The 25,493-nt window shown below is 38.0% G+C and overlaps 2 protein-coding genes across 4 annotated transcripts in view; both read left to right on the forward strand.

The window, feature by feature from the left end:
- The first annotated feature begins 10,965 nt into the window (after positions 1-10,965).
- On the forward strand, positions 10,966-13,186 carry nop10 (NOP10 ribonucleoprotein homolog (yeast)). Its single transcript, XM_079257742.1, has 2 exons — positions 10,966-11,160; positions 12,862-13,186. Exons 1-2 carry the CDS (start codon positions 11,107-11,109, stop codon positions 13,000-13,002), a joined length of 195 nt encoding a protein of 64 aa, XP_079113868.1. The 5' UTR covers positions 10,966-11,106; the 3' UTR covers positions 13,003-13,186.
- A 528-nt stretch (positions 13,187-13,714) lies between these two features.
- Positions 13,715-25,493, forward strand: part of slc12a6 (solute carrier family 12 member 6) — a 47,611-nt gene continuing 35,832 nt past the window's right edge. The window contains exons 1-2 of one of the 3 annotated variants that reach the window (XM_079258216.1): positions 13,715-13,839; positions 18,297-19,003. In XM_079258216.1, coding sequence (XP_079114342.1) covers positions 18,784-19,003 — 220 coding nt within the window. In that variant the 5' untranslated portion in view covers positions 13,715-13,839; positions 18,297-18,783. The remainder of the gene's footprint in view (positions 13,840-18,296; positions 19,004-25,493) is intronic. The other 2 variants (XM_079258217.1, XM_079258218.1) reach the window with 2 other exon arrangements.

A 25,493-nucleotide genomic window follows, 5' to 3' on the forward strand; every position in this document is an offset into this window, starting at 1 on the left:
CCAGTTTAGACTTTAGATTCAGAGGATCCAAAAGTAGGGATTGAAGTGCTCCGTTATCTTCTGAAGTTGGCAGAGATGTTGCCTTGGCGATGGGTTTGTCAGAACGTGGACGTGAGATTTCCTGCAAGCCAAGGAGGAAGAAAAAGTGGAGAGTGAAACTATAACATTTAGTGTTGTTGTAAAGGTCGCAAAGGGTTTCCAGAGAAAAAGTGGACCATAAAATAAAGAGTCAAAAATGCCTGGATGCAAACTAACAGTTGCTTGAATAAAAATGGTGAGAAAGAAATGATAAAAAGGGTCAGATTGAGATCTGGTGACTGGAGGCTGTTGGTCTCTTCATGGTATATAAAGGGATGGACATGGTCAGCAGCACTAATCTGGTAGAAAAAGGTGTTTAAATGATGTTCAATTTGTACAAACAGATCCAAAGTGTGCAAAAAAAAAACCTAACCTAACCCTCCCTCCCCAGGGCCGGATTAAAAGTGCACAGGCCCCTGGGTCCAAAGTGTTCCAGGGGCCCCGCTCCATTGTAAAAATTGTGAATGATACACTGTGAAACGACATTTCTAACATCTCTCAGCCAATGGTACCAATGGCAATACACTGGATACTGTGGTGTAACTAGCTGTTTTTTATGTACATTTTGTTTCATGTCCAAACTGCTGGTGTTTGCCCCCAATGCGTGTGGACCCTTGGGCCCGTGCCCATAATGCCCACTGGATAATCCAGCCTTGCCCCTCCCCCTACACACCACCAGAGGTGGCAATTCCTGGTCCAGAAAGTAAAAGTCAGCCTGGCAGCTGCTCCAACCAGTCACCAAACCAGCTGAATTTAATGAGTTTATTTGCCAGGTAAACGAGCCTGTTAGTGGAAAAAATCCAAAACCGTGGCAGGACTTGGACTTTCTGGACCAGGAATTTCCACCTCTACACAGCCTGAACCATTCATGTAAGACAGGCTGAGTCTGTGCTTCCATGTTGCTTCCCCCCCACTTCTGACTCCACACCATCCACATGTTGCAGCTTAACTTGAGAATCATCAGACTATAAGGGTTGTATCCTCTTGGTTTGTCCAGTTTTGATGAGTCTGTGTGAATTGTAGCCTCAGTTTCCTGTTCTTCAGCTGACAGGAGTGATACCGGTCTGGTCTTCTGTTGGTTTGGCTCATCTGCTTCAAGGCTGGGCGTATTGGGTGTGCAGAGGTGCCATTTTGCATGCCGTAGTCATGGTTATTTGACTTCCTGTTGCCTTTCTATCTGCTAATTCTCTGACGTAAGACATTTTAGTCCAGACAACTGCAGCTCACGAGATTTTTTTCTCTTCTTCCAGACCATTCTGTGTAAACCCTAAATCTGTGTGAAAATACCAGTAGATCAGCAGTTTCCAGCCTGTCTTACATCCACAAAGCATGCCATCCACGTGACTAAACGCATCGAGTTGCTGCTATTTGATTGGCTCATTAATTATCTGTGGTAAAAAGAGATTGAACAGATGTGTCTAATAAAGTCACCTGCGAGCGGGCATCTACATCAGCTCTGGCCTGAATCATCGTCCAGAACAAAAACACATGCTTCATTTTACAATTTCATCCAAAATCCTTTTTTGTTCCCGTAAATAAAATGATTTACATCACACAGATGCTTCATTAGGAAGGGTAAAAAAAAGTATTTTAAAGGATTTATTTCATCACTCAGAGAATAAATAAATAAACATTTCAAGTAAAGGTCATACTGGAAGTCATGGCGATAGTTTAACAGTAAACACACAAAAGCTGTTTTCTTCAGTATTACAGACCAATCAGGTGAAGCAGCTGAACATTTAACTGCAGTTAATCTTTTTTTTTTTTACCTCCTGCTGTAGTTGTTCCAGGGCGAAGAAATCCACAGTTCCCAGATCAGAGCAGAGAAGGGAGTCCAGGAAGTCGGCATTCAGGAATGACTCCACCTAAGAGAAAGACGTGTGTGAGTTCGAGAGATTATAAAGGAAGTAAAGATCCTGCTCTCCAACTACAAGATGCACACACAAAACAAAGACATTTCTCCACGTGTTTAATTCTTTTCTTTGTTTTTTAGGTGTCTATTTTCTGTTTTTATTTCCAATAATAACATGGCATGGCAGTGTGTATAAGCCAGGTTGGTCTGAGTCAGAAACTCCGGATCTACAGGTATTTTTACACACACTCATCTCTATGCTTGTCAGAAAGTATCCAGTAAACAGCAGTTGTCTTCTTTATGTTTGGGTAGACTGGTTGGAGGTGGTAGAAAGGCAACATGGATTCAAATAACCACAAAGTCTGCAGCATAATGAATTCATTCATTCATTATCTGAACCGCTTAATCCGATGAAGGGTTGAAGGGAAGCTGGAGCCTATCCCAGCAGTCTTTGCAGGCAAAACGATACCCCTGGCTTTCAAACGTACCAGAGTTCACATCTTTGGTCCACATCAGATGGTGTTCACATAGCACCAAGCAAATTGTACCATTCCTGGAAGTGGACCATGCTCCATTTAAAACAGATCCAACATCCACAGTATTAACGTGCCCCCAGTGTAATTTATAGAGATGAGGGTAGTCACGATACCAAATTTCTCTTTTGATACGATACCATTTTGTATTTTGATACTTTTGTAAAATGATTAAACACACTCTAATGTCAATATTTTCTTTGTTTTAAAACAGACTATTGCAAAAACCATTCATCCATTATCCTAACCACTCAGTCCAATGAAGGGTTGCGGGGAAGCTGGAGCCTATCCCAGCAGTCTTTCGGCGAAAGGCAGGGTACACCCTGGACAGCTCGCCAGTCCATCGCAGGGCCACACAGAGACACACAACCACTCACACACACTCATTCCTAGGGGCAATTTAGAGTAACCAATCAACCTAACATGCATGTCTTTGGACGGTGGGAGGAAGCCGAAGAGAACCCACGCAGACACGGGGAGAACATGCAAACTCCACACAGAAACATGAGGTTGAATGTTCCTGATCTAATATTTTGTTTATTTTTAGGAGAGTGAGACACTGTTACTGCTTTTCTTCCCCCCCCCCCCCCCTCTTATTTTACCCCTATGTGTTATTAGATTGGCATTGTGGCATTTTGGTTGCTTCTGACCACCTCCACCAGGGTTAAGTGACTGAAACAGAGGCTGTGGCATTGAGGACCTTTTTTTAAGTGCTGTGTACATTTGACCGAGTTATTTTGGTGTGGTATTTTAAAGGTGTGTTGTGATTTTATTTTTCTTGCATGAACCTTGCTGTGATAGGCCCCAAGATATCTTATTGCCTCCAGCAGTAATTTCTGACTGCTTATGATTACCCAGTTGGTCAGGTAGACTGAGCCCCTGTTTGTTTTTTATGTGTCCAATGCCTTCCCCTGCTAAGTTTTAAGGGTTTCTCTTTTTCTTTTTCTTTTTCTTTTTTTTTTTTTTACTATGCACTAATAAAATACTGTGAAAGCAAGTATTAGCCTTGGGTCCCGTTCATTCGAGACACTAGCCTGTAGATTGGTGGTTGGAGACTAGTGTCATCTTAATATTACGTCAGGCTTGGATTGAACCATGACCTTCTTGCTGTGAGGCCACAGTGCTAACCACTATGCCACCATGGAGCCCCTAGGCACATGGCATGTTGTAGCAGATGGGCTACAGCAGCAGAAAACCATGTTTGGTGCCACTTCTATCAGTTACAAGAACCTGAAGCTATAATTCACACAAACCAGCCAACACATGACAAGAAAAACTGACTGGGATGACAAGTCTCCATTTCAGATGGACGAAAGCAGTCAGTTAAGGCAGATGGTGCCGTAATGGTGTGGGGGATACTTTGCTGACACACAATGGACCCCTTGATACCAACATGGCATGGGTTTAAACGCCACAGTTGCTGATCATGTCCATCCCTTTATGAGCACAGTGTCGCATCTTCAGGATGATGTACATCATCTCCACCATGACGATGAGTCCACTGCACTCCAACGGCCTCCACAGTCACCAGATCCCAGTCCAACAGAGCAGCTTTGGGATGTGGTGGAGATTCCCATCATGGATGTGCAGCAACTGTTTGATGCTTCATGTCAACATGGAGCAAAACATCTGAGGAACATTTCCATTACCTTGTTAGCTACAACACTAAGAATTAAGGCAGTTCTGAATATAAAAGGGGTCCAACTCTAAACTAGGAAGGTATACCTGATAAAGTGGGCGGAGCACACCGCAAAAACTGAAATCTAAGTAAGAATTAAAAATCTTAAATTGAGTACACATTGCTTATCTTTTTTTTTTTAAAACATCATTCTTAGTTTTTATGCCAGAGAATTCCTCTTGTTTTAAGATTATTTTATTTTGACTTGTTCTGGAAAGTCTTGACAAGCCAAATTTTTCTTGTTCTGTTGGCAGATAATTTATCTTTTTTTAAGCAACATTTACCTCGTTTTTGCATATTATTTTCTTGTTTTTAAGGCTGAGTTTTTGCAGTGTGAGCAAAATCCAGTTTTTAATTTCAGTCCTGCAAATGTTTAAAAATCACACGCGTGTTTCAGTGAATCGTGGTTTGGTACAAATGCAGCGTTATGATGCAGATTCATCAAGACGAGCCGTCGGTGCAGAAAAATGGCCACAAATACAAAGACAACATCGTGGCCAATGGCAAGGCTGAAGTGAAAACTTACATTTCTGACAAAGCTTTCATCATCGCACAACTTATCCAGGTACTCCATAAAAACCGGGCTTTCCATTGTCATATTCTGCTCCTCTTCAGGTTTCTCCTCCTCGTCTTTCTCCTCAAGTTCTGGGATCTAAGCAAGAGCACAAACAATTCTGTACATCAATAAAAATGCTGTTTTTTTTCTCTTCAGAAATTTATTTTAAATCATACAATTTGTGGAAAATTACAGAAAAAATTATATTTAATTTATTCATCTAACAATAAACCAGTACACTGAGATATTTGATCTTTTTTTTTCCTTTCAGGTGACATGACAGATTTGCGAACCTTGGGGAAGTCTGTGGTCATCATGTGGTTCCTGAAGGTCTCATATGTAAAGAGTTCCTCCTCCAGACATGGAGGTCCTGAAAGACAAGTTTACATCTGTTCTTTTATCCTTTTATATGGTTTTCATGTTGGTTGTTAAGTATAACAACATGCTACTGTTCCTCTGAGAGGAAAGATGGAAAAACCTCTGTTTCGCATTTAGGCTGCAGATTAAGACAAAAACATCATGTATAACTGAACATAAGGAGAACTTGTGCAGGTTTTTGCTTATAAAAAGAGGGAGACCAGCTTGGTGGTGGCGTCAAATAGAAAGTTTAGGTGTCAAAAATGTTTGCAAGATGACAATATTAACTACAGGACGGTGCAGAAGTCTTGAGCTGCACAGTTTTTCTTTATTTACTGTCAGAAAAGTAGGGAAAGGGTGTTCTTATTGAATCATGTAAAAGATTGACGTAATTGCAATATATAGAGCAAAAGAATCCTGTTTCAGCTGTTTTAAGACTGTATGTAAATATTTGGTCTGATATTTGTTTTGTTTTTTTAAAGTAATTATCAGGAACAGTTCTCCAGACCGGACCTTGAGGACTTTGCAAAGCTTTTCTGTGGATGTTGGCTGCCTTTTTTTCCCTTCTCCATCACAACGATGCTGCACTTTGAGGAGGATTCATCCTCAATCAGACCCGTCGCCGCTGATTTACAGCCCAGCTTGCACATCATGTGGCAAATCTCCCTGTTTCCGTCCTTTAAGACTGGCAGCTTTCCTTTAAGACCATTTCTAATGATCAGCTGAAGATCCAGGAGCATCTTTTAGGTCCTATGCTAGATATTCACTTAACTTTCACATAAAACGCATCTGCTGTAGACAGATTTTTTTTTATTTTCCTGTCCACCAGTTGTCTGGTTTGTTAAGGAGACTCGTAAAGAGTAAAGTTTTCTGCTTGTCGCTATTAGTCATATATTAAACCTCACGTCTGTCAATCTGCGTTTGGTCTGTTTTTCTGCAGATGCAGCTGAAGAAAAGGAAAGAAATTAAATTTGATTTTAATTTTAATTCTTTTGTTAAATTCTCTGCTATGTGTGGAGTGCAGCTCTGCATCGTCCCTCGTGTAAGGGTGCATGTTTTATGCTTGAATGATTCAATTCCCGACCATTTCATTGATGACGGTCAGGTCTGGAGTGAAAATGAGCGAAGCAGCAGCTGATGGTAAAAAAAAATATATAAAAAGTATTTTCAAGTTCATTTAAAAAGATAAAAAGAACATAAGAGTGTTTAAAAGAAGGTTACTGCTAAGAGATAAAGGTCACACTTTATAATAAAGATACAAATCAGATATAAGTAATGTGTAACTCATGATGAACTAATGCATAAATTTATGAAGACTTATTCCTGAATTCCTGTTGCTCATCATGAACTAATCTCAGTGTTGATTCATGTGATTACTTGACCCCTAATTGATCTTCAATGAATGAACATTAGTTCACTGTTAATTCATCAATATGTCAACAAAGTTGCTAATTTAGATACAAATATATCATTAAATTCCCTGCTTCTTAAAAAAAAATATATATATATTTAAAGCTAGACACACCCAAAGAAGTTCACTTAGATGAATATGAATATGTAAAAGCACTGGGGTTTTAAAATGACTGTATTAATGCAGCACATTTAACAAAGATATGACCCTGGTATGTGTGGAAAGTTTTATGTCAAATACATAGCTGCTTTGGAAACAACTAAACAAAAAATAAATAAATTTTAAAAAATGAATGAATGAATAAATAAGTAGATAAATAAATAAATGAATGAATGAATAAATTGATGAATAAATAAACGAACCACTGAATGAATAAATAAATAAATAAACAAATGACTGAATGAACGAATAAAAAATAAATGAATAAATCAATCAATAACTATATAAATAAATGAATAAATGGATGAATAAATGAACGAATGATTGAATAAATAAATAAATAAATAAATAAACTAATGACTGAATGAATAAATCAATCAATAAATAAACGAATGACTGAATAAATAAATAAATGAATAAATAAACGAATGACTGAATGAATGAATAAATAAATGACCGAATGAATGAATGAATAAATAAATAAACAAATGAATAAATAAACGAACAAACGAACGAACCTACAATCAGCCTTTATAATTAGTCACTCTAAGCGCTTTTATATTCATGTTCACACAAAAGAACTTCTTTTAGTCTGTCTTGCATGAATAAAAATGAAAAGAAAATCAGACGCAGGGAATTAAATATGTTTCTATTTAAACTGGCAAATCTGTCAACATATTGATGAATTACCAGTGAACTAATGTTCATTAAATGACGATCAATAAAGGATCAAGTAAACACATGAATCAACATTGAGATCATCATTAGTTAATGATGAGCAACAGGAATTCATAATAAAATCTTTATTAATACATGTATTAGTTCATCATGAGTTACTCATTACTTAGTATGTATGTATGTATGTATGTATGTATGTATGTATGTATGTATGTATGTATGTATGTATGTATGTATGCATGTATGTATTTATGTATCTATGTATTTATGTATAGTATATACTTTGTACCATTACTGTAAAGTTTTACCAGATAAGCCCAGTTTTACATGTAAAACTTCACTTTTTGGAAATGTGTGGTATCTGACCTTGTGTCTTGGTTTTACTCAAGCTCTTCTTTGACATTTTCTCTCTCAGCTTCTTGCCGTTTTCAGATCTCCCAACCCTGCGGTTGAGATTTTCAGTCAGAGCACCCGTCACTGATTCAGCCATAAAGAACATGAAGCACCGTTTCCTCACATGGCTGGACTGCAGCTCTGATGGAAAGACACCGCCGGCGGGCATAAACACCAGCTCGGAGGAACATCTCTCTTGAAGACGTAAGGTGAAACTTGCGGAGGCAAGCAAGGGCCAGACCAGAACCCTGCTGGGTTGACAACGGGGACCAGTATATTTGGACTCAAGCAGAAGCTGGGAGGAGGCAAAGGAAGGGACACATCTGAAGTCACCCAACAGGAGTTGGGAGGAGCAGAGGGACTACTCAGGAGAGGCATCAGTCTAGGCTGGACTCTGTCCCCGAAAGGAGACGAGGTGTGAAAGGTGACTGGAGAACAACCAACAGGTAACATGACGTTTATGCTGATGGGTTGAAAGAGCTGAACTGGACTGGAGAGACGATCCTGCACTGGTTGCTGGTTCATCCGGGCTGACTCGAGTCTATTGTTGGGAAAGTCTCTGACCGGGACAAAGTTCACTGACTGATGAGGTCCAGGAGAAAGAAACACATCTCTTCTTATGAGTCCATGGCTGATATGGGGGTCCTGCGGAGCACACCGGTCTTCAGACAACAGCGGAGAAGGCAGGGCTCCTGACTGACCAGAAACTGCTCCGTCAGCCAGGATCATTTCAGGTGGAGAAGCAGGGACTGGATCCATCGTTTCGCTTGGGAGGGGTCTGTTGTAAGACAGTGAAAGGTGAATGAAATACCAGAACAACTGGGAACAAGTAAAAGGTTATAGAGACAGAGAATCAGAGATGTACAGAAAGGCTAAGTGGGAACTGGTTTATGGACTTTTAGTGGGATTTTAACCCTTTATCAAGCCAATGACTATTTTTGATCACTTTACTTTCTTTCATTTTCAGTGTAAAACATTTTTTTGAATGTAGCAACAGAATGGAGGTCTTGGTTCATACCAGAAGGACAATTTTAGGTTAAAATGTCTACTTTCAAGGTATTTCATTGAGTGACCTGTAAAGGGTTAAAAAATATTCTGCATTGATCTCTTGCTGAACTCTGACTGCTGCGTTATGAATAAGTTGAAGTTGTTCTACTGATTGGAAAATGTTGTAAATAAACATTACAGAAATCCAACCGGCTCAATTTGTATACAAATAACAATTTTTCAGCATAAAAAAATGAAAATTTTCTAATGTTTGACGTGTTTTTTAATGGTAGAAATGATCTGATGTTGGTAATGTGACCATCAGAACTGATGTCTGTATGTATTTGAAGCCAAGTTTCTTTGTTTTAGACACGGAGAAGGCAGGTGGGAATGGATTTTCTGTCTCTGACTACATGGATCAAAAAGGAGAGCTTCAGTCTCGTCTTTCATCACAGGTTTCTGTACATCCGGTGATTTACATCATTGATTAGAACTGAGATCATCAAATGAAACTGAGATGTACACTTGGGTATCAACACTATGATTCTTTATATTCTTTACATTTATATTTATATTCTTTCTTTAGTTTCTTTACACAGAAAGGCTTTTCTTTACATGACTGGAAACATGACAGGATATATCTTTGTGTGTGTCTGTGTGAAAAAGTTGAGTTGGTAAAAAAAATGTCTGTTGTATCCTGGAGTTTATCACCAAAAAGATATAATGAAACCCTACCGACATGCATGGCTATAAAATGCTAAAACTTGATGGTGTGGCTGCAGAGCAGCGCTGCAAAATTTCATCATTATCAGGTTGGACCTTTTTCATGTTTGATCATTTGATTTTAAACAGGACAGGTGTAGGGATTTCTATACTTAAGTTCTGCTCTTAAACTGAGAAAATCTACTGTGGTTTAATCTAGCTTGTCATCTATTTGTAATTCATTCAGTATTTACCAGATTAGTTTTAATGTCAATATTGTCAAGTTCATCATAAAACACATCTGAAACAACACAAGTTAATATAAAGTACTTTTTAGTCAGCATTCAGTTTCTTTCAGAGTTTTATTTAAGGATATGTTGACTAGATATTTATACTGCACATTATCAGTAGACATGCTGATGTCTGTCTGATACAGGTGTGCATACCCAACAATACCTGCATTAAATTTAAAATGCAGCTTTGTGTAAAAATTTGGTCCCTATTTTTTTAAAAAGTAGCTACTTTTTATTCTTGTGCATTAAAATGATCACAGTTACATGTTTTTACTTCAGCGGTTTTAGCCTTCATTTGTAAATAAAACTCATTATAGCTTAATTAACCCTTTGATGCGTTGCATCTTTTTAAAGGCTTTTTTCTAGTATATTCATAAGTGAGAATGGATATTTGCAATTTTGCCACTTCAATGGGCATTCGAAGAGTCGCCCAATACGCTGCTACTCACTGAAGAATAATATAATATTGTATAAAATTTCATATGTGCATGTACATGTAATTACTAATGTTACCTGAGTGATAAACAAGACAAGAAAATGATACTAGTAAATTATTATAGAATAGTTCTGTTTTATAATTATGAAAATGTATTATTCAACACATATTTTAATAGAATAGATAAAATAAATAAACTAAATAAAAAGTCAAACAATATTATAGAAGAAAAGTGTCTCTCTACATGTCTGTGGAAGTAAAATATTACATGTGAAAATGTGGCATTGTTTTTTTTAATAATTCATGCATCAGAGGGCTAATTGGTTCTCTGTGGCTTACCTCTCTTTTTTGATGAATAATCTTCAGCTTATGATCTAATATCTAAACTTAGATCTGGTTTCTTTTTAAAAATAAACATGACACATTTTTGTGTTTTTTTTTTTTTTTTTTTTTTTTGCAAACTTTGCAAACAAACATTCCAAACTTGTGATCAATTATTTCTACAGCTATTTATATTACGTTTAAAAATAAATACTATGCAGACCCACCATAATTAAGTGGCACTTACACTATGTATGTACGCTACACTAAGTATAATTTTTCTTTCTTTTTTTTTATTTTAATATTTTGTCTCTGTAGACATACAGAAAATAAGCAGCTGAAAATATTTTGTAGTTAAACAGGTTTTAAAACCACATTAAGTCCATTAAAAGTCTGATAGTGACTGACAGGAAATAAAATAACTATATTAAATACTTTTAAATAACAGCGACAGTGAAATCGCTGCATGTAACATTTAAACTCTATTTCCCAAAATGCACAGCGGCATGCTGCCTGAACCGGATATCCGCCCTTTTTTCCGGATTGGAGAAAATCCGCCGCACGTGGGATTCAGACGTAAAAATAACGCGTTTGCTTTTAGTTTAAACATTTTTAGAGCCTATAAAGTTTGTTTTTCCTCTCTGCAAAGCTGAGAACCAACATTTCATCGTGATGTTTCTGCAGTATTACCTAAATGAGAGCGGGGACAGAGTCTACACTCTGAAGGTAAAGTCGACGTTGTGTTTACATCGTAATGTTAATAAATATTATGTTGTGGCTCATCACAGTCTCACTTTAGCAAATAAATAAAATTACTGAAATTATTTCAATTCAAAATATTTATTATAAATAAAATAAATCAATAAAAATAACATGCCGAAGGAAATTATTAGCTCATTTTTAAACATTCACACTGTTAATAAACACCATTACAACCACTATGTCTGCAATATAGTCACTAACCATTCAAACTGTAGATTTAGGTACACACGGATTTACCAAATGTTTTTATTATGTAACTAGTAGAATACCAGGGCTGTGACGATATGCTTTTGTCCTGATTCGATTCCGATTTTTTTATTTTTTTTAGTGCCGATTCGATTTAAATTGCGATTCTCACAATTTTACGATATTGCTGATTTTTGTATTTTAAAAACAAACAAAAATAATGTATAAAACTTATTTTTTGCTTCATTTTTCTTCATTTCAATGAGGAAAAAACAACACAGTAGCCAGACCATCACTCTGCTGCTATAATGGCCAAGAAGACAAGTAAAAAGATCAATAAATAACAATAAAATAACAAAAGATTTATAGTGTATTTATTTTATTTGAAAAAATAGAGGATTTTTTTTAAACAAAAAAATATCGATTTTAAAATTGTGAAGAAAAAAAAATCCAGATTTCCGATTTTTTTATTTAATTTTCCCATCCCTAGTCTATACCACATATGTTGCAGTCTTACAAGCCTCCTGTAGGGTTTTAATCATATCATTTATGTCTAAGGCTGCTTCTTTCAGTGAATTCTTAGTACCAGACTATTTACAGATGAATACTTTTCTCTGTTTACCTACTGAACTCTTGAGTTTTTAACCTTCTAAAAAGTCATCTAACTTTAACAGTCATGTCTGCCCTTAAAGGTATAGTTAAGAGCAAATTAGAAACATTATCTTAAGGTACTTTTACTTGCAATCCGTTCCCATCTACAAAGAATTCAGAAGTCAAAACCTTGTAACAGAAATAAAGTAGAGTTTTCTGCACAAGTGATTCCTAAGATTCCTAAAATCTTTGACATTTACGCTCCAAATAGTGTGCAGTGTCTTCTTAAAGCATACAAGGAAGCTGGAGACACAAGGACAAATGAAAAAGTGCCAGAATTAAAACAAAACAATTTAAAAAAAAAAAAAAAAAGAGCCAAAAACGGCAGGAAGGGGAAAACAATCTAGCAGAGACCTGACACCATTGAAAATTATCTTCAAAGAGCCTTTATTAAGGAAGAAAACAGAGGAAAAAAAGGCGAGGTATGATGAATGACATAAAACTGGACTGAAATGTAGAAGTTGGGTTTATGAACTGTTGAATTCTTCCCAAAGCCTAGACTTCAATATTTCTGAAGCCGTGTAAACTCGTCTTGACTGATAAGCAAACATAAAGACAGCCAGTGTCTTGGGAAAAGCTTCGGAAAGTAACTTCCTGAAACTTACTTTAATATATTATTAGAAAACTAAGAGGGCTTTTGCTATAGGATGTATGTGGCAAATCACAAAACTTGTCACTGTTTAGACTTTTTTCTTTTAAATATTTCTAAGCATATCATGTCATATTTGTGTCCAAATGTCAACAAAATATATCAACATTAATAACAGAAGTTTCTATTTTGTCTTCATATCATTTGCAAATTTATCTCTCCGTTTTTGCCACCAACAGAAGGTCAGTCCGGAAGGACATCCTACTAGCTCGGCCCATCCAGCTCGGTTCTCCCCAGATGACAAGTTCTCCCGACATCGAGTCCAGTTGAAGAAGCGTTTCGGCATTTTGCTCACCCAGCAGCCCAAGCCTGTTCTGTGACAGAACAGAGACAAGGGAGGAGGAATGGATGGGAATCAGATCAAGAGGTGGCAGGATGGAGGTTCAAATGACGATGCAAAGTATAGAGGAAGACAACTACTGGACTGTTGGCATCTCTGATAAGATGCTACTGGGATTATTGTCATTGGTTACCATTAATTTACGGTTGTTAATGTCATTTCCACATGTGAAATAAATGTTTACTTGATGGTACGTAATCAGTCACTTTTTTTTTTTAGAAATTTGGGACAAGTAACAGCTTATTGAAAAAATTGAACTCTTGTGAGAAGTTAATTGTTTTTCATTGTGTGTAAAGAACTATTTACAAAGCCTCTTTGTGGAGAGTTAACGTGTTTATTAAATTTTGCTTTGACAAAAAAGAAGATAAAATTAGACTTTTAAAAAGTGAGCTTCTTTGTGAAGAATTAACACTAAATCGTGCTTTGAAAAAATTGAAGATAGAATTAAATATTTAAAAATAATTTAGCTTCTTTGTGGAAAATTATTAACGTGTTTATTAAATCGTGATTTGAAAAAAAAAAAAAAAGATCAAATGAGACATTTTAAAAGAAGTGAAAACATGCCGACTCCGCTTAAGTCTGTCCACACGGACTACATTACCCAACACCCTTGGCGCCTATTCGCTACTCCGCATGCGCAAGCATTTTGATCGACGGCAAGTCATCAGGACCAGACAATCGCACTCGCATGTGTTTCGTTGGGTCGGTTGGACAAAAAAAGTGCCGATAAAAACCCGGGAGAGGACCCAAATGCGCCTATATGGAACTAAAAACTAGGCATACGCTGAGGGGAATCTATTAAGGAAACTTGGAACAGGTATGACTTTTACGTGCCTATATTTTACAATTTGATATTTTCAGTGAGCATGATAGTCGCCGGAGGTCCGCAGAGTTCACAGCATTTCAGCGGCGGCGGCGCTAGCTCCTGGCTAACGCTAGCTTCGGCTCTCAGACCTCCTCACCGTGTGCCTGCTTCTACCTAAGCTCCAACCCAGTTATTCATACTCTATTCCACACGATAACACTAAAAAACCCCACAACTCTCTCAGTAAATAAGGCTAATTACTGCTAAATTACCCGCGCGCCTTTCTGATTTTAGCCGGCGTGACGTGAGTGCGTTAAAGTCCACGCAGCTTCATAGAGATGCCGCAGTCCTTTTATCATGAAAAATACTATTAAATGTCAGGTTTGAAACATATGGATATATTTTATAAGCAGTTCTGGGTGTGTAATAACAGCAAGACGTGGCCACTGACCGGTTCAAGCCAGAATTATTATAGATAATTGGCTTAAAATGGGAACTGAATGCGAGCATCATCACCAGCTGGGCTTTTCTGGAGTTGATGATCGGGACTGATTAATTAATTTATTATTATTTGCATTTGGTTTTGTGTTTGTCCGTGCTAGGACTATGACGATATGCTTTTTTCTCCCCAGATTTGATTAAATTTTTTTGGGGTGCCGATTCGATTAAAATTGTGATTCTCACAATTCTTTGATATTGATGATTTTTAAAGATTAAAAACAAACTAAATGTATTGAACTTTAAAAAAAAATTTTTTTTTTTTTTTTTTTTACTCGTCGTTTTTCTTCATTTCAATGAGGAAAAAAACAACACAGCAGCCAGACCTTCATTCTGCTGCTATAATGCCCAAGAAGACAAGTAAAAAGATCAATAAAAATGACAAAATTTTTATAATGGATTATTTTTATTTATTTGAAGAAAAAGAAATTCAATTTTTAAATTAAAAAAAAAAGGACTTTAAAATTGTGAAGCAAAAAAATCCCGATTTTTCGATTAGATTTTCCCACCCCTATGCAGCATATAGTTTATATTACCTAAAACCTGAGAGTAGGACAGTTTTATCCCCTTTTGTTGTGAAAAATACAATTAAATGTCAGATGTGAGACATATGGATATATTATAAGCAGTTCTGGGTGTGTAATAGGGTTAGGGTTATGGTGTGTAATCTGTACGTACTCTCACAATTAAGAGTATATAGGTGGAATAAGGTGGAACTATATATATATATATATATATATATGTATATATATATATATATATATATATATATATATATATATATATATATATGTGTGTGTGTGTGTAATAACAGCAAGACGTGGCCACTGACCGGTTCAAGCCAGAATTATTATAGTCTGCATAATTGGCTTAAAATTTCTACTGAATGTGAGCATCATCACCAATATCATCAGCAGGGCTTATCTGGAGTTGATGCTCGGGACTGATTAATTAATTAATTAAAAATTGCGTTTGGTTTTGTGCTTGTCCGTGCAGCATATAGTTTATCGGGGGCGCTGCCAGGAATTTTTTGGCCCTATGAAAGACAATGGCATAGACCCCACCACTTTTGTTTTTGCTTCAATTGCTTCAAGCTGATCAAAAAAATGAGCTTTTCATGGGAAAAATAAAGATCAAGGGCTGTTTTTAACCCTTTATGGGGCAAGCGACTATTTTTTATCACTTTGTTTCCTTTCATATTCGACATGAAACTTTTTTGTGTGTGTGTGTTTAATGTAACAATATAATGGAGGTCTTTGTTCATACCAGAAGGACAATTTTAGGTTAAAATTTCATTGAGTGCCCTATAAAGGGTTAAATCACAGTGCATACATCTAACTAGATTATTTTAATATAAAGGGTTTATCAGTTTATATTACTGCTATATGTTATTACAACCTTTGAAAAAAGTATTTAGCATTTTTAATGAAAGTTTAAGGATTTTCTTATATAGTTTGTACATCTTTTTGGGCCCCTATCAAGTTGTGGGGCTTATAATCTACCAACCCCCCCCATATGGCACCTCTGTAGTTTTATATTACCTAAAACCAGAGAGTAGGACAGTTTTATCCACTTAATTTGAATTAAATTAAGGAGATAAACCTTGTATTTTATGCATGCATGTTGATGTTTTGATGTGTAGTTTTAGATTAGATGCTCTCGCTGCTCTTTGGTGAAAATCCTGAGAGGATTTAACATTCAGAGCGGTAAATGCCACAGCTGTCAGAGGAAACCTGACACGTGGAAAAGGTGGACATTCAACAATAAGGAAAGCATTTGGTAAAATCAGTGTCAAATGATATTGATCTTACATTAATTTGCTGCTGATAAGTGAATTGGAATAACTATGTTACATCTTATCTGTACCACAACAGATAGAACAATGACATTTATTGCGGTATAATAAATGTGCAACTGAAGTTGATATTAGTTGCTGAAGCTGCAAAATTCCCGTTTATGCATAAATCAGAACTTGGTTGTCAGAAAGGAGAACAAAATGTCCTTTTCCATCCTGCCATGCTGTCATATTACTGTTAAGACCAGAAGTGTGCCTCAGATTTTCTGCTTACTGTTCAGTTTATGCCCCATTTTGATTTGCTCAGTGGCTTTGACTGCTGCCTCTTCGGTAAAAACCGCAACCTTCTTTAATAAACCGGGGTAGCTTTGGCTCAGAGGTAGACCAGACAGACACACACTCAATCCTTGGATTTAGGGTTTGGTTATCAACCTGCAGTCCTTGTAGAAGATATTAAACCCCACATTGCCCCTGTTGCGTTTATTGTTTGTAACTGTACATACTGAATGTGTGAGGGTTTGCATGAATGGGTTAATATTTAAATTACTGTAAAGGGAGCTAGAAATGCATTGCTGCTGACCAAAACAACCTGGAAACATGGATGATATAAGACATCCTGAGGTGTCTGAAATCAACCCATCATTCTCTTCATTTAGTCTCTCTTATTTCTATCCAACCCAGCTTTGCTGTCTTCCCTTCATCCACCCCTGAGTGTCGAAGGACTAGACTGTGAGGCAGCGTTATAAAAAAAGACTGCCATGCCTCTGCATGCAGAGGGAGAGCCGGCAGTCACTGGCAAAACCGGTTAGAACCGCTCTCTTTTAATAATTAAATTATAAACCAAGTTAAAAAAAATGCAGTTCAACTATATCCAGCTATTTGGCCAGTTTTTCTGTCAGGATGAGAGCGTAAACTGGTAAACTGGACATCTGACAGGTTAATAATGATTAATGTTATACACACACTTTGTTTAGACAGCCGTTTGGTTATTATGTGAGATGATGAATGAATGCCTCATAAATCACGCACAGCAAAACATTGTTTGGTCATGTGAACCAAAAGGCAGGTAGGTGGATATTAGTGTATGGCGTCTGACAATGTTGTTGGTGTTGATAAGGAGGAAAAGTGTGGGGACTGTAATAGCAGAGGAGGAGTAGTAACACCAAAAACTGGTGTTGAAGTGCTCCTTTAATATGTTTTATGGTACGATGGAGGATGAATTATGTGATTATTTTCCACAGTGTTGCTTGGTGCTAAATATAGCCGATCATTAGATGTTATATTGGTAAAATTAGCATTAGGCTGTAGATTTGACATATTTCATCTATTTCTCCCACATGTAGTACGTAGTGTTTCTTTTTGCAAACATGGTGGCGAGTAGAGGTGGGAAAATCTAATAAAAAAATCGAATATTGGGATATTTTCTTCACAATTTTAAAATGGATGTTTTGTTTTAAAAAACGTCTTTTTTTTTTTCTCCAAATAAATAAAATTAATCCACTATAAAATTTTTGTCATTTTTATTGTTTTTATTGATCTTCTTACCCGTCTTCTTGGGCAATATATCAGCAGAATTATGGTCTGGCTACTGTGTTGCTTTTTCCTCATTGAAATGAAGAAAAATGACGAGCATAAAAATAAGTTATATACATTTTTCTTTGTTTTTAGTCTACAAATATCAGCAATATCGGATAATTGTGAGAGTTGCAATTTAAATCGAATCGGCACCAAAACAATCGGAATCGAATTGGGACAAAGGCATATCGTTACAGCCCTACTAAATATAGCCAGTCATTAGATATTATAATGGTAGGAAATTAGTATTAAGCTGTAGATTTTACATATTTCAACTACTGCTCAAAAGTGTGGGGACTTCAATAGCAGAGGAGGACTAGTAACACCAAAAACTGGTGTTCCAGTGCTCCTTTAATATGTTTTATGGTACGATGGAAGGTGAATTTTGGAAACTGGAAGTGATAATTGCCACAGCGTTGCTTGGTGCTAAATATAGCCAGTCATTAGATGTTATAATGGTAGGAAAATAGCATAAGGCTGTAGATTTGACATATTTCATCTACTGCTCACACATGTAGTACGTAGTGTTTCTTTTGCCAAACATGGTGGCGAGTCCTTAGTTTTACATTTCTTCTTGTTTTTCTGTCTCTTTGTCTCTCAGTGGTTCCTCTGCTGTCCTCGACCATCCCACTAACTGTACTGATGGCTTTGCACCCTCTCCCCTCGCTGTGACCACGAACAGGTGACGGCGTCAGACAGAAAGACTTCTCCTGTAATGACAAGAGAAGACATCGTCACCTCCTGAAATCGTTTCGCTAGATGTTTATGGAACTGAGCGTCCCGTAAATCCCCTGATTAAGAAGTAAATTTTGATCTGAATCACTAAGATCTTTTGTGCTTTTCTGCCCAGAAAATCCGTCGGCGTTACAGTCTCGTTTACATGTCTGGTGGGCGACAATCAGTTTGGATTAATGGAGATTTTAAGCAACAAAAGGAAACATTGTAGAAGTCGCTGTTACCTCAGCATCAGTTGGGAGATAGACTAGCTCATCTCAGGTCAGCGCAGCCCTGATCATTAGTGTCCCTTCTCTCCCACATCACACACAGTACCCCTCCTCTCCCTCGCTGACTTTCCCAAGCGAGCTGCCATGACATCGGTGCGCTTTACTGTGACGCCAACCAAGGCGGAGGACCTCCCAGGACTGTCCGACACGTCGCCTGACATCAGCTCCCGCTCAGACACCCGCGTGCGCTTCGGCTCCAGGGAGAGCGTCAATCGAAATGACCCGCTCAGCGAGGCGTCGGCAGGTGCGACGACTACGGGAGGAGGAGGAGCTGATACACCAGAGCACTGCAGCATAGACCAAGGTGAAGGAAACACATGCACACAGCACAAGTGTTTAGTGTTGTTAATGTGTTGCATATAAACATCTCAGTGTTTTGACACAATGACTGAATTGCTTCATGCCAGCAGGTCGCACACCTGCTCTGCGGTTCTGTTGCATCTAGTCCTGCTGCTTAAAGTCATGCACGCAGTGAATCTGCTGCTTAATCCACATGTTTGAGACATGGCAGACAGGCTGTTTCCCTCACAGCAAACAGAGCCAGGGAAAGCCACACCTTACCGAGCACTACGCGCCAACGTCTGTGGCACTACTCTCCCTGGATGAAGGATCTGTTGAGGAGACAATACCAAGGCTACGTTCAGACCAAGCGGCAACGTCCCGCGGTAAAAGGTTAAGCCTATGCGGAAGTGCATAAAACTGCAGTTTCCCCTTAATCCACTAGGGGCTGCAAAACAGGGCAAATCCCCATAGACTCCCATGTTAAAAAGACCAACTTCACAGCAGAAATAAACATGTTTACAGCCGGGTTCAAAAATCCATTTTCAGTTTATAGGTCAGGTTTACCTTCATGACAACTGTGAGGGGAGTGAATTTTTTTCTAACTCGCCCGTTTAAACGTAATTTAATCTCGAAGTTCTGCATATTAAGGGGCGTGTCCTTTTGATTGACAGGTACCCAATCTCCCGCTTCAAGTCAGAAGAACGTAGAACAACTGCAGTTTTTAGCTGGTTAACAACGTGACTTAGCTTTAGCCCGCTTACCATCTGTTAGCTGGTTAGCTTCTGTTAGCTCGATAAGCTCTTAGCTACTGAAAGCTCAGAGTTCGCTCGATGTCAATCATCCACCATGATGCTCACAGCCCCCCTCTCAGTTCCACCTCTTTGCCCATATTTGTATTTTCCGAGTGAGACGACACGCATGACGCTGCCAAGATGGCGACGGTAGGAACCGCCCACTGAGCTTCAATTCCGCTCTTCAGAAACCTATTGGGGACGCCAAGGAGGCTCCGTCCATCTTTTATATACAGTCTATGGTTCAGATATCAGGACTTGCTGCTCATATCGGATGGTTTTGTGAAATCCAATTTTTTTTAAAAGTCCGTTCACATTTCCGATCAAATGAGACTTGTATGTGATCTACTGTATGAACCTCATGCGCACCAGAAGCGTCCCGCATGCATAGAAGACACGGCGACGTGCAGTGAGCGTGCGTGGGATGTCTTTGTGTTTGCGGAAGTAAATATGGATGACAGTAGAGCATTTGCTATTTTAAAAGTTTTGTCCAACCGTAGCCACAACATTGTGAATGGGTTCGTTTTAAGGAGACGTTTACAGAAGAGGAAAGTAAAAGTTTTGGTCAAGGACTTTTGTGGAGCTGTGGCAGCAACAACTGTAGAGAGAAACGTTTGGGTACGGAGTCGCAGTCAGGATTGGTGGGAGAGTGATGTGAGCGCATTTACTAATAAAGAGTTCATAAACAACAAACGTAGAATAATGACGTTTGTCGCGTGTCGGATTAATGCGACCTGACCGTTCAGACTGAAGTCGCATATCCATATCGGATTGAGGACCACATATCCAAGCGGCCTGGGTTGCATTCGAAAATATCAGATCTGTGTCATTCAGACTGTTAAGAAAAGATTGGTTACAGGTCGCATAGATGCAAAAACATCGGATTTAAGTCACTTTAGCCTGCAGTGTGAACGTAGCCTAAGAGACCGAGTTTTTTTTGTCAAAACAGGCGTTGATTTTTTTGTTTCCTGGTTTTATTCCACATTATTGTGTTTGCATTTTCTTGCTCAAGCCTTTTGTTGCCTTTTGAAGACAGAGTAGGTTTGATTGAAGCTAGGGCTGTGCGATTAATCAGATTTTAATCTCAATTACGATCTGGGTTTTCAACGATCATAAAAATAAAAGGGTGCGATTATTTTTCTCTTTGCAGTTTCCTCTCCTGCTGTCTTCAGATGCTAATCGAGCGTCTCTGGCGTTGCAGCGCTGTGCTGTAAACTCCTCCCACAGCCGCTTTGGTTTCATTCAGATACTGTTGCCAACATGGCGACTTACTCGCTAAATCTGGCGACTTTTTTTGTTAAAAGCGACAAATCCAGCGACTTTTACTGGAGTTATTGGATACATTTCTGGTGTTTTAGTGACAGACTTAAAGGCACATATTGTTCTGCAGTTATTGTAAGGAACGAGCAGTGGGAGCCTCTCCCCATCCTAAAGCACTCCCAGGCGGCCAGTCTCAGTCGGCTCCGGCTGCAGGTCCATGTAGAATAACTGCAGTAGGTTGTGGAAGTTCACCTAAACATAGTTTATACCATTGTCAGTGAGAACTGGTTGCATTATTTTTGTATACATATTTCGGCGCGATAAATCACTATAATATCCCTCCGTTACGGGGTGTTACCATAGCAACAAGTTAATCAGCTGGTTTAGATCAGCCGTCTTTTAACAGGTGAATGAGAGAAACGCGCTGCAGCCTGACAGCGGTTGTTTGGCATAAAACGTACATCGAGGCCAACGTAAAATAGTTCCTATATAAGCGATAAAAGCGGATTAAACAACTCGGATATAACGGTTGTAATATGACGTTATGACAGCTTTGCTGTCACACGGACCGCTACAGGAAATGATTTCTGCCCAATTCAATAAGACTGTTCAATGGTTCTCCCTTGTGTCTTAGATAACATCATTAGTGTTACCAATATTATTTATCTCCTCTCAACTGTTTTGCAAATACTTTTTAATTTTATACTGTTCTGTTGTTGTGTTATAAACACAATTGTACATGAAAGCTGCAACTACTAAATTTCCCAAGTTGGGATTAATAAAGTACTTCTATTCGATTCTATAATGCGTGACACAGAGTCTAGAACACCACAACGTGCAGCGTATTTTAAAAATACTGGATAATTGTGTTAAATCATCGAGATCTCAATTTCAGTCAAAATAATCGTGATTATAGTTTTTGTCATAATCAAGCAGCCATACTTACTGCATTATTTTCATATACATGTTCGGTGAGTTAAATCACTGTAATATTCCTCCTTTACGGTGCGTTACCATAGCAACGAGTTAATCAGCTGGTTCAGATCAGCTGTCTTTTAACAGGTGAATGAGAAAAACGCGCTGCAGCCTGACAGCGGTTGTTTGGTGTAAAACGTACATCAAGGCCAACGTAAAATAGTTCCTATATAAGCGATAAAAGCGGATTAAACAACTCTGAACCGTGCATTGGACGGTTATAATGCGCAACACGGAGTCTAGAACACCACGACGTGCAGCGTTGTTTAAAAATACTGGATAATTGTGTTAAATAATCAAGATCTCAATTTCATTCAAAATAATCATGGTTATAATTTTTATCGTAATCGAGCAGCCCTACCTGAAACAGAGTTTTGTGAATCAGTGCTCAGTGTTACATGATTAATCACACGGCCGATAAGCTGTTTCCCCTCCTAGAAAAACAAACATGACCGATACGCACTGATATGAGCGAAAGAAAGTCTTCAGCGACCCCAGTGTTCTTTACACACAGTCAAAGCAACATCAATGGAAACAGCATTCGTTCTTTTGTTCATACATTTTTTAACCGTTTAGTCCACCTCAATGGGAAGCTGGAGCCATTCCCAGTATTCACTGGGCGAGAGACAGGAAATTATATATGAGGCCATAATAATTTGCATTATTCTACTAAGCTTTCAGATCAGTTTGGTTTGACAAACTAATATCTGGCAACCTATTTTGGATCAGATTAAAAAGGTGGATTGCTCACTTAACCAACATGAGTAACTTTATCTTTAAATTATTATCATTTCTGTAATTTTTATGGTGCAACAGGGTGCGTTTGTTCCAGGGAGTTATATATTTTACAAAAAGATGACTGTATTGTATTTTCAACATTATGTCTAACTAATCTTTGAATAAAAAAAAAATTTAAACATAGTTTGACAGACTTTATTTTGGGTCTGAACCCTGATAAACAACTTTTCTATTCAGTTTATGTTACGTTTCATTTGCTAGATAACCCACGTCTAATCAGAAGGTTGTTTAGCCTCATTGGGGTATTAAATCTTAAAACATCTCTGGTTCTCTCTCATCTATGGCCAAAATGATTGCTTATGTTCATCTTAGTTGATATTTAGTCGAAAAATGCTTAACTTTTATTTTGTGTGGAAAGATTTTGAAAGTTTGCTTGAATTTAGCGTGAAAGCTGGACAGAAAATATACTTTGTATTACGGCAAAATGTAGGTAGGTGTCTGTATTAGTCTGCAGTAACCATGATATCAGCTGCAAATACTCTGAACCTGGCATCAAACATTTTTATTTCAGTGAAATCGATCTCCTGAACATTTGCAGCAATTTAAACACAGTAAATCCAAAAGTACCTGAGTGTTACCGTTTAGTAGCTATGCTGCCTCAAGGTTTACTTAGCAGTAGGGTGAGTGATTATGTCTTGATGCTTAACTACGTGTACTTTTGGGCATTTTGTTTCAGCTGTTTGTCAAATTTCACAGAGTGAATCAGTAAGCAGTGTTCCCCTTTTGCAAGACAGATTCAAGTATTAGAGCTTTCTTGGCCATCTGAAAAGAGAAGTGCTAAGTTTGTGAGTCATCGTTAAAGTGGACTTTTGGATCAGGATAATAATTTGTTTTCTGCATTGGATAAAATCCAGAGTAATGCAGGCGGTAATGCAGAGAAATGTACCAGATTTCTGCTTCAGCATTACTGCAGTAAACAGATGTTTGGGACACTAAAGCAGCTGCATGCTGTGTGAACAGAATAAAGGCTCAACTACTCCACTGTTGTCATCTTTTCACGTACAGAATAGATCCGATTCCTTCGTTTACTTCGCAACCTTAAGACCAGAATGGAGGAAAATATTGTGTTTCCTCTGATTTAACTTCATGTATTGTGTGATAATCCAATTTCCTGAAGTTTGTATGAATATCTGCTGATTCACTGGCTCAGCAAAGAGCTGTAAGTATGGAGAGCTGTAACTGTATTAGCAACACTGATCCACTTAAGCAGTTGCATAGTAGTAAGGATGCCCCGTGCTCTTTAATAAGCTGCCATAAATAGAAATAGAGACAGTTAATCCGATTGATTTCGATCAGGCTGTGATGTTGCAGTGGTTGTTTGTTCTGTGTCACCCTGGAAAACAACAAGAAAAGAGTGTCAGAGATGGAAGATCTGGTATTTTTGACACCAGTAAAGTTGGTTACTGAAGCTTGATGCGCAGATGGATACATCTGGGTCCAACTACTTTCTGCTTCACTGGCTGCTCACACACAAACACACCCTGGGAGTTGGGTGGGACTCACACTCAAGCACACAGCTGCGTTTCTTTGTGTGAAGTTGGGTGTAAATGCTGTCGTTGAACAGCTGAGGCACCAAGAGGACAGTAAAAACTCACAGATGAGATCTGCTGCCACACTGAGTGGATTTATAACACTAGTGGTGATATTTTATAGCACTGTAGAGCTCACAGGACGCCGTAAACGTTATTCCCATCATTTCAAAAGATAGGATAATACAAAGTCAGTATTTATCATGAGACGTTACTCATCCAACACATCAGTTCCTCTTTTTTCAACCCTCTTCTCAACATCAGCCCAAATGACCAGACTGAGTAAATGTGGCCACACAAAACACGCCTCCCATCTCTTCAGGACCTGTATGTCTCCAGGACTGAACGAGCAGGCCGGATAGCAGCTGACTCTTCTCACCCTGGACATGGACGGTTTGAGCCTCTTTCCTCTGGCAGAAGGCTACTGTCCATTCAGACCAGAACCTCTCGCCGTAAAAAACAGTTTCTTTGCCGTCAGACTCACAAACACTTATCAGACTCATGAACACTCATAATACCTGAGCTGGACACTTTGTAACTCCAGTCACTTCAAGAAGTCATGTCACATCACTTCATCGATTGCACTGCCAGTTTACACGGTTGTTCAAATGCCACAGTATGTATAGGTTCATATCTGCATGTCTATACACAAGATTACTTCTATCTTTACTTTTATTAAACATTTTTAACAAAAAAAAAAGTACAGCTGTGCTTATGTATTCATCCCCTTTCATTAAAGAAAAGGCTGAATTTACAACAGTCACTCAAATAACTGGAGACTTAAAAAAAGGAACAATAACTAAAAATTTGCAAAAATATAATTTACTAATATAAGACACTGTTTTTTTCATTTAATTGAGTTGAAGAAAGGAAAAAAACAAACAAACAAATTGGTCCTGGACAAATTAGAGCACTTTTCTGTTGAACAGTGGGACAAAATACCTGTCAACAGGTGCAGAAGTCTGACTGAGAGGAACAGAAAACACCTGACTGGAGCGGAAACATTAAAGGATTGTTCAACAAAATACTAGTTAATGAGTGATGTGATATGTAATTATTTATCTGATTTGTTTGTTTTATTTTACAGGCAGCTGTTTTTTTTCCTTCTCTAATGAAAGAGTATGAATAAATATGAGCACAACTGTGTGTGTGTGTGTGT

Source organism: Telmatherina bonti (assembly GCF_933228915.1).
Source record: "Telmatherina bonti genome assembly, chromosome: 18".
Classification (NCBI taxonomy): domain Eukaryota; kingdom Metazoa; phylum Chordata; class Actinopteri; order Atheriniformes; family Telmatherinidae; genus Telmatherina; species Telmatherina bonti.